General features: G+C 42.8%; 1 protein-coding gene across 4 annotated transcripts in view; it reads right to left on the bottom strand.

The window, feature by feature from the left end:
• Positions 1 to 1,165: 1,165 nt before the first annotated feature.
• Positions 1,166 to 10,002, bottom strand: part of LCP1 (lymphocyte cytosolic protein 1) — a 50,915-nt gene continuing 42,078 nt past the window's right edge. For all 4 annotated transcript variants that reach the window (XM_071448406.1, XM_071448405.1, XM_071448407.1 and 1 more), the window contains 8 exons: positions 9,800 to 9,895; positions 9,091 to 9,277; positions 8,555 to 8,633; positions 8,240 to 8,354; positions 7,267 to 7,400; positions 6,173 to 6,296; positions 3,985 to 4,109; positions 1,166 to 2,607 (listed from right to left, as the gene is read on the bottom strand). In XM_071448406.1, the coding sequence (XP_071304507.1) occupies positions 2,475 to 2,607; positions 3,985 to 4,109; positions 6,173 to 6,296; positions 7,267 to 7,400; positions 8,240 to 8,354; positions 8,555 to 8,633; positions 9,091 to 9,277; positions 9,800 to 9,895 (993 nt within the window). In that variant the 3' untranslated portion in view covers positions 1,166 to 2,474. The remainder of the gene's footprint in view (positions 2,608 to 3,984; positions 4,110 to 6,172; positions 6,297 to 7,266; positions 7,401 to 8,239; positions 8,355 to 8,554; positions 8,634 to 9,090; positions 9,278 to 9,799; positions 9,896 to 10,002) is intronic.

Below are 10,002 nucleotides of genomic sequence, written 5' to 3'. Positions count from 1 at the left end.
TCAGTCCCCAGAGCCCCTGATGTCTTACGCCTTGCCTAGTGGGAATGCATGATGTATGCAAGCCTCCTCTCTGCCCATCTCAGCAGACTCCTCTAAAAATCCTACCCCTGTGCAAAAAGCTGAGTTGCTAAGAGCTGGTGAATGGAAGATGCCTGAAAATCCCTTCTACTCTCTGGGGATGGCAAACACCTGCATTCATTTGGGGTCAAGGGAAAAGCCATCTTTCTCGCCCTGGTTCTGCTGCCACGTTCAATCTGTCATCTACTTCATCACTCGTGACTGCCCCTGAGTCTGGGGTGACACCATCTCCCTGAAACAAGGAACCTGAAGCAGGGCTGTCTTCAGGCAGGATTACCCAGTCCTTTCAGATCTACACCATTTATCCAACAAAAAAATGGCCCCTTCATTTTGCAAACACACGTGTATGAGACTCACACAGAACATGGCCATCTCACCTGAGAGAAGCTCTGCAGTCAGAGTTTCCTCTCTCTGGTTTACCTCTGAAGGACTCCCAAGTCAATCACAAAGGGGATGGAGCTGCCTTTTCAGTGCCACCCCTCTTCTCTGGCAACAGCAGGTGCCACACCTGAAAAGAGGAGGAGTAGTGTAGGGGCCATGGTCTCATAACTTCCTCTTCCTGGGCAATAAGCTGGGGTGACATCTCCATAGTATAGCACTTTGGATGTTCTCCTCCTCTGGAAGCACTGGGAAATACTGGGACCAGACAGAATGGGGTTTAGGATGCTGTACTTTTCTCATCCTGTATTAAATTCTTAAGAGGAACAGGGCAGTCAGATCTGATCAGGATCAAGATCTGGCCATTCCTGCAGAAACAAGGCAGCATATTTGCATTGCAGAATGCTTAAAGAAGCAAAATTTATGGGTACCTGGGCAAAGGAAGAGGATGATGGGCAGTGCACCAAATGGGGAAATCATACTGGAAGTCCAGCCAGAACAATGTCCCATCTTTGGCAGTGTCTCAGAGGGGAATTTTCACAAATGGCCTAGGAAAGAATTCTTTCCATTCTCTGCAATCTGTGGTTTCAGTAACAATGCAGAAGACACATTCTCAGTGAGCCCACAGATTATTTTTACCTCTGTCCCCATTTCAGCTCCATGACACACACCAACTAGCACATCCACTACTAAAAGCAAGGACTACACCTTTGGCTTTATAGAACATTTTATTTGGAGAGATATCTCATGTCTTAGACTAGGTTTGTTGTTAAGGCATTTCTGAAGGGCTGGAGCAAAGGGAGGGGGAGAGGGAGAGAACTGTGTCAACGGGAGTGCATTAAGGCAAAATTCCCTCCTTCTGCATTTCACCACAGTAAAATGCACGTAAAGGCCAGTAAATGTCTCATGCCAAGGAAGAGATTCAGTGCAAATATATCCCACTGACTATCCATAGACAGGGCTAGGACCTCAACTGAGGCAAATTTACAGTGCCTTGTTAGCTGCAAAGCAAAGCTGATTTAGCTCTGTTGAGGATCCAAGCCCGGGTTCAGGGGAGCATTTTTAGTATGTGTTTCTTATGCTAGCACAGGTATAAATGCTCTCCTGAATCAGAGCCACAGCCCCTTGAGTGCAAGTCTGTGAAGTTAACACTTGAATTTTTATTGTCTACATAAATATGTCGTTCTGCATCCCTTTGTTCACTTCTCATTGTATTGCTACTGAGTACATTCCCTTAGTTTCTTTAACATGGCTTTCATTACTATCATGCTTTGCAATCATTTTAAAGTGTATTATGACATAAAAATGAATTATCCCTTGGAGAATGTTTGTTGCCAAGGTTCCAGAGTTTGGATGGTCTTGGAGGACCAGGCTGCAGTGTGGTTTTTTTGGTGAGCAGTAATGTAATCTGTGAGTAATGCCATGGATGGCAGAGGCATAACTTGCAGGGAAAAGTACTGCTCAGTTTACATACCAGCAACACGTCACAGACACCAAACACTTCTTTTTTTCCAGAAGAATTTCCTCAGAGGATCCTACCTCTCCAGAAATAGTCACTACTACTTGCATTGGCTTGAGGAAACCGGTTTTGTTATCCCAGGTGCAAACTGAAGGGAAGTATGGCAGAAATGCTACAAAAAGCACGACAACATTTTCAGGCAGAAGCAGAGTATAACATTTCACAGTCCTAAAAGCTGTCTGTCACTGGATGACCTCCACAGAAAACCCTGGTATCCATTAATGAAAGGATATGCTTAGGCCTCAGTGTCAAAAACTTGTTTAGGAATTTGAAATGGTTATAGGTAACCCAAAGTGGAAAAATAAGGCAAAAAAATCAAGCAACAAAGTATTTCCTGGATACATGTGAATACACAACTTCTGCATGGCCTGGAACCATGTATAACATTCATGCCTTAAAAGCATGAGCATCCTGCATATTTATTTGATACAGACAACAGCATCCAGTTTAAAGGAATCTAAAGGGTGAATAACAGGCATCAGTGCAAGTCTTTTGTGCTTTAAACTTTCTTCATTCCTTTTCCCATAAGGCAAGCAAACACTGTCATGACCATTTTGGGTTTTACTTCAACCAGGTCTTCTGGAAGGGCATAGACTCTTGCTCCGATTTTTCTTGCCATAGAGATGGCATATCTGTATTGCAGGGGTGGGAGAAAAAAAGGAAAAAACAAAGACAGAAATTAGTGCAGTAGCAATAACTTTCACCCTGTTAAGTATTTTACATGATCAATACCAGAGTGGGTTTCACTGATTTACCGAAGTTAAACTTTTCTGTAGAAATGTATGAGACAAGTTCATAAAGAACTACATTTCTAATAAAAGGCAGAGTGCATTCCCTGATGGTTAGAGCACTGATTACCTGCAGGATGGGATCTGCAGGTCCTGGTATGAAACATTTAATCTTCCATCCCCTAAAAGATTATCCTCAAAATCAGCCATTATGACCTTGCTCCCTTTTCAATCTTTGAGACTCAGACTTTGCACATAAACAAACTTGCAAGGACAGAAGCAGAAGGCTGATGTCAGTGGAAATCAGCATCTGGGAAATCAACATCTGGGGACTTATTTCAGTCATACCCAGAAAGTACAGCTTGACATTCCCATCTACCTGCTCAGAGCCACTGGCTGTTCTCAGAGCCATTGTCTCTTCTATTTTTTCATTTAAAAAAGCTAGGAAATCCCATGTTCTTTCCATTTCGGAGCACATATATTTGTGAAATTTTCCCCAAAATGCAGAGAAGCATTGGGAACGTGGGGGAACAGGGGTGGGAAATTAGGAAAAGAACAGGAGAGGAATGAAGAAATAAAGTACACAGAAAGTACACACAGGATGGCAAGAAAAGAAAGAGAACAGATGGTAGGAAATGGAAGGAAAAAGAACAGTGGGAAAAGTCTTTACAAAAATAATGGCAGCTCTGATTGCTTTACAGTCATCCTTTTCTCCTTTGTAGTTACTGCGTAGAAGAGAAATTAAACTGATGATCAGACCAGGAGATGATCTGTGTAACTCTGAAAGGAGAGGGAGGTGCCCCCAGAATTGACTCTCTGCTAGGAAATCATTTGCATTCAGGGAAAAAAAAATCAATACCCACATCTAGAGAACCAGTTTTTCAGGCATGAATCTTGTCTTCCCCCTTCTCTCTTAAATATGCCCTTTTTCTACCTGTAGGTGACTAAAGAGCTGTCACTAATCCCTCTTCACTATTTGTTGGCATTGTTCTCTGATATCTGAAAGAATTTTAAATTTAATATGAGAAAATAGGAGCTTGTGAAACCAAGTGATTTCAGTCCTTTCAAGGGATTTGTGAAGCAGGAACTACAACATTACACAATGTAGTTCCATTGATACTCTTTTTACTACCTAACTCCCTGCCTTCATGCTTCTAACTCGGGTGGTATTTCTCACATGAGGTTGTGCCAGATGAAAAGACAGCAGAGTCATTTTTAAAGACAGAGTTAGGCCAGCCTGAGCAGGTAACTCATGCTAAGTGCCACTTGGCAGAAACATACTTAGCATTATTTAGTTTCTCCTCATCATTCAGGTTCTCTGTTTTCAAGAGGTCATACTTGATTGACCCTGGTTGAATGGCATCAATGAGATCCAGGACTGGCATGCTGGTGCTGATTTTGCTATCCTGCATAGACAAAAAATAAAATTAAATGCAAGAACAGGATGACAGAACTCCCACAAAGCTAGAGTCTAGACTCAAGAGCAATGGACAGTTCAGTTAAATACCATTTAGATCTTCACAAAGGGCTGTTAGAATATTTTTTTATCTAAGGCAGACTAAGGACTCTTTCTAGGATTTTTTGTTCTACCCAAGGGATGAAACATCACAGAATCATTTAGGCTTGAAAAGATTTTTAGGATCAAGTCTACCCTTAATCTAGCACTTCCCAGTCCACCACTAAATCATGTCCCTAAGCACCACATCTACACATTTTTTAAATCCTCCAGTAATGGTGACTTCACTAGACAGCCTGTTCCAGGGCTTGACAACCCTTTGAGGGAAGGAACGTCCCCTAATATCCAATCTAAACCTCCCCTGGCCATTTGCAAACTCAAGACCATTTCCTCTTGTCCTGTCACTTGTTACCTGGGAGGAGACTGAGCCCCACCTGGCTACACCCTCCTTTCAGGCAGTTGTAGAGAGTGATAAGGTCTCCCCTGAGCCTCCTTTCGTCTCATCTGCTCCTCATAGGATTTATGAGCCCTTCTCAGCTTTGTTGCCTTTCAGACATACTCCAGCACCTCAGTGTCTTTCTTGTAGTGAGGGGCCCAGAACTGGACACAGGATTCAAGGTGTGGCTGAGTACAGGGGGACAATCCCTGCCCTGGTCCTTCTGGCCACACTATGGCTGATCCAGGCCATGATGCCATTGGCCTTCTTGGCTACTTGGGCACACCCTGGCTCATGTTCAGCCAGTGTTGACTCCCAGGTCCTTTCTTGCTGGGCAGCTTTCCAGCCACTCTTGCCCAAGCCTGCAGGGGTTGTTGTGATTCAAGTGCAGGACCCAGCACTTGGCCTCATTGAACCTCATACAACTGGCCCTGTTCCATCAATCCAGCCTGTCCAGATCCCTCTGCAGAACCTTCCTGCCTTCCAGCAGATCAGCATTCCCACCCAGTTTGGTGTCCTCTGCAAACTGACTGACAATGCACTTGATCTGCTTGTCCAGACCATCAATAAAGATGTTAAATGGCCCCAAAACTGAGCCCTGGGGCACTACTGGTGACAGGCTGCCAGCTGGATGTAACTCTGCTCACCACCACTCTCTGGGCCTGGCCATCCAGTTTTTACCCAGAAAACAGTGCAACTGTCCAAGCTACGTGCAGCCAGTTTCTCCAGGAGAATGTTGTGGTAAACACTGTCAAAGGCTTCACTAAAATCCAGGTAGATGACATCCACAGCCTTTCCCTCATCCAAGAAGCAGGTCACCTTGTCATAGAATACAGTGTCATTAAAGCAAAAGATGGGGTGCAGGGCTGGTGCATTTGCTTCCTGTGGGGAGATAACACTGACAGACATCTGCTGATGGGAGGGGTGAGAGGGACCAGCTGTGTGATTCCTGAACTCATTACATGAAGTTTGATGGATCTGTCCTCACCTGGTGCAAACTGCTGATTTATATCCACAGAGTGTTCCCTAGCTTGGGAAGTGTCATAGATACTGTGTGGTTAGTGGAATGGGAAACATTCTAGAAATGGTCCATTTCTGTGTTTGTGTGGTACCTTGCAAAATAGGGCAAGGTACCCCTGGATGGTACTACCAGGTTATAAATGTATTGCTATTGTTCATTTTAATACTGCCATTTGTAATTGCTTTTGATTCATATCCAACTGCACAGCAGTTCTTTCTTAATTCCAGTCATCATTCTTGTCTCCATCCTTTGATTTCCCAAGCCAAACTGGAATTCAAGGTGTTTCCTGTAGGGTTCATATCATATTTCTATTACTTTTTCACAATAAAGTCCCTTGAATAAAACCAGTGTATTTGAACAAGCTTTTAAAAGCTTGAATGAATGAATAAATGAATGAAAAAATAGTCAAGCTATGCAGTGAGTTATATCATAATGTAGAGTGCGTGTGTATAGGCATACACACATCTGTATACCATACACACATCTATATATCATACACACAAGCACTCTGAATAAGAGATTCCTGAGCAGAGATTTCTGAAAAAAAATCCTGTACCTTGAAACTGGAGATGGTTGAATCCTTCCCAGCTGCAGTGAGTGTTTCATTGACCCAGCTGACAATGATTTCATCATTGACCTTCTCTCCACCACCAATGTCTTCAAGGATATTCAGGGTGTACCTTAGGAGGGAAGCCAGGATATTTGCTCAAAGTCTGCTGTAACCTCAGAACTGTCCTCTATCTGCACAGCTTGTCTGGAATTATCCCAATGATCTGATATTCCTTTGCCTCAAACACACTCACAGTGCACATGATTTATATTATAACACAATTATTAATCTAAGTAGTTTAATTCACCCCCAATTCCTTAATCACTGTTTTGGGAATGTTAAATTTTTGGTTACTTAAAATTCCTGGAATTCCTCTCAATGTATCTCATTGTAAATTACTCATCCTCATAGTGCTTAAAAAATAATCACTGATTTTGGAGATAGAAGGGAATCCTTCTGCTCACATGAGACTGACCTTCTGCATGAAAACAAGCCTGGAATATTTTGCTTATATATCAGCATACACCTTGGAAAGATATTCCAAACTGATGGGAAGTAACCACCTCATCCCTATTTTAACTATCTTACTGATAAACCTCTACCTTTCTCTATAGTCTGAATTCAGTTTGTATTCCGTTCCTAACTACTGGGGCCCTTTACTTTCAATTATGGCACTCTTAAAAACAGAAACATGCACACACAGAGAATTACATTAAAATGGGGAGAGGGACTGAGTTATGGCTATTCAGGAAGCAGCTTACAAAACTTCTGCATCAATTCCTTGTTTCTGGGACACCGTCGCCATTTCCTGATACAGAGACCTTTTTAACTTCTTTTCCTCTCTTCTATGCAATAAACATTTCTTGTTGCTATGCAGATTGTGACAATAATAATCTTCTGCATGAGCTGACTGTAATGGCCTTGCCCACAAGATATGCTCTGATCACATCCTTAACTAGGAGTGAGCAGAAGGTCACTGTGCCCTAGCACTGAAGTGCAAGCAGAGGAGTGAGAAGGCTGTAGCCTGTGGAGCCTCCTCAGTGAGAGCATCAGGAAACTACTGCAATGCAAACTGAGCACACCAAAATGCTCTGACCCACCTTCTCATCAGCTGCCAGATTAAGGCCAGGGTGAGTGTACGGTTTCCTTCGTTCAGATCTTGCCCAGCAATGCCGACAAGGGAAAATTTGGCTTGATTCTTTCCCAGTTCCACTGCATAGTTGCAGTTTTCAAGCTGTCAAAGGCAGTGTGAAAAATATAGAGGAAAAAGAAAAGAAAGAGGACAAGACACTATTACTTTAAATTCTTTGGATCACTCAGCCTAGATCCTCCTGGGCAAACAGGAACATTGAGGCTCTGTGATAAAACAGCTGATTGACTACCAGCAGGCAGATCCATCCCAAAAATACCATTCTGAACATTTAACATAGAAGAAAATGCTATACTTCATTATTAGGGCCTGAAAAGCAGATTAGCCTGGAAAATAAAAGTGTAAGGCTCATGGGTAGCTCCAGCATCATGGCATTGCACTGAGACAAAGGATTAGTGTCCCAGCCAATATTTTAGATTGGTTGATCACTCTGGTCTAACTGGATGCAATTACTCATCCAGATAGCTGGGAGAAAGCTTTGCATTTAGCAGCAACTGTGTGATTGGTTCTTGATGCACCTGATCAAGAATGCTTATCATCACTGTCTTCATTTGATGTGGAGGGCAGTGATCCAGACAGCTGCAATTAAGCTGGTGCCATGCATCTCATGGTCCAGATGCATTACAATCAGTGCCTAAAGCAGTAGCAAAAGGGATCTGCAAATACAGTTTCTAAATACTGATACAAAAGTTGTCAAGTCTTTTTACGTAACAAATATTTTTTACCTCTCAACAGAGCGAGTGAGTCTAATGTAGATTTCTTTTTCAGAATGAAAAATTATCCACTGACTAAGCACAAAAATCATTTAAGGTGCTGTCCTTGGGACTGTAGAGCAACATAAATACCCACATTGCCGTTTGAAATTATTTAGGCATTCACTGAGGATAAGACATCACTACTGGAGATACTCTAGTTTTTTGTACCTTCTTCATGTTGCCACCCAGTTTAGGATACGGTGGTTTGTTCACCCTGTTCCAGTCTACTGGCACTTTGATCTTTTCATAGAGTTGGAAGATAACCAAGGCATCTGACAGGTCACTGAAAACAACAAAAAAGGTACATCATTGTCCAAAGAACAGAGGAAAGAAACACAATTCAACTATTAGCAGAGGTAAACCTAGTTTCCTGGGAAACACACAGCAGCATATATTCTTATAGGGCCTAGAAGTTTTTATATTCTTGCAAACAACTTGCTGGCTGTATTTATCATCTGAAGGAAGTGTAATACCTCATCTTACCTGTACAAGTGATTTACATGTGGATTAACACCGAGGGAGTTCATCCAGTTCCTAAATGTCCTTTCTTCCCTTGTCTCACCTAAAACAAAGACACATCAATCAAAGCCCTGCAGAACACCATACTTCAGTAATGTAAGTGTTTTGAGAGGAAACCCTAACTGAATTTACAGCCCACTGTGTTGTCATCTTTTTGCAGGGGTTCCATACTGTTGTCTCCTTATCACAAAAGTTTCATACCTTCTTGGTGTTTCTCATGGGCAGCTCCTCAGAGCACCGACTCCCAGTTCCCTTCTCAACCAGCTACCCCACTCCTTTATAGCACTCTCCTTCTCATTGGTTACAGCTGTGGCCTGTTAAAGTCAGGCCTGTTCCTAATCTTTGATAATTAGCCTAGCTGCAACTCCTTAGGGGTAAGATTACTTTCTACACTATCTTTATTTTCTTATCTTCTATCCCCCAACAGCACTGAACCATGAACAGAAGGGGACACAAGGGAAACATCATGGTGCACCGTGAGATATTTGCATTTTCCTGACCTTCAATGTCGATGTCCTGGTTCTCTGGCTTATGCAGGGCAGGGTATTTGTTGAACAGGTTGGCGATGAAGGCCAGGTTGAGCTTGGGGTTGCCGCGGACGACGTCGGTGGCGGTGACAAACTGGCGGCAGCCGAGGCGCTCGGCCTGCTGCAGCATGCACTCGGCTCGCTGCACGTCATCCTTCTCCTGCCCAGCACAGATGGGACATCAGCCTCAGCCCCCCAGCTCTGCACCCAGCCCACCTGGGTCTCCTTGAGGTCATCTAGCTGCTAAAGCAGCTCCTTGACGGATTTACATCTATTCCCATTCCCACTTTTACTAATGGCAAGTCTGTGTTTTCAAATGGGCTTTGCCCATGATTCAACTACCTCACCATATTGCTTTTACAGCCATATTCCATTTAAACGTGATGGTTTGATGAAATTCACAGATAAATGTATTTAAATACACTTGTTACATGCTAGTAGTTTATCAGTGTGATTAAATGGTTGCTGAAGTTCTGGAGTTACTATCTACCAAAAATCGAAACACATAACTCTTAATTCTTCTTTAATTCTTTGGAACCTTTGATTTCTGATTTACAAGATCATGTTGCAATGCAAGAAAGAATTTGCTGGTTCTGACATCCCAGTGCAGCCCTGTGTTGGCCAGGAATGCAAGTAATGGACAGAAAATATTGGCATTTACTCCAAACTCATCTCATCTTACCCTTAATCCTGACATGTCAATAGTAATAGCTGGAATGCCTTCTTCATCTCCCTTGGGGGCAACTTGGTTCAGCAAATGGTAATAAGCTCTTGAGTCCTGTGACAGACAGAGAAATTAAAGGGAAGAAAAATTACATCTAAAGCTCAGCCCTTTGCTTACCAGTGCTCCCCTGAACAATGTGCAGGCATGCTTCATTTTTATTA

Source organism: Agelaius tricolor, unplaced genomic scaffold, assembly GCF_023055355.1.
Source record: "Agelaius tricolor isolate 1412-34295 unplaced genomic scaffold, bAgeTri1.0.p SCAF_26, whole genome shotgun sequence".
Lineage (NCBI taxonomy): Eukaryota > Metazoa > Chordata > Aves > Passeriformes > Icteridae > Agelaius > Agelaius tricolor.
Note: the sequence above shows the minus strand (reverse complement) of the source record. Positions and strands in the feature narration are given on the sequence as shown.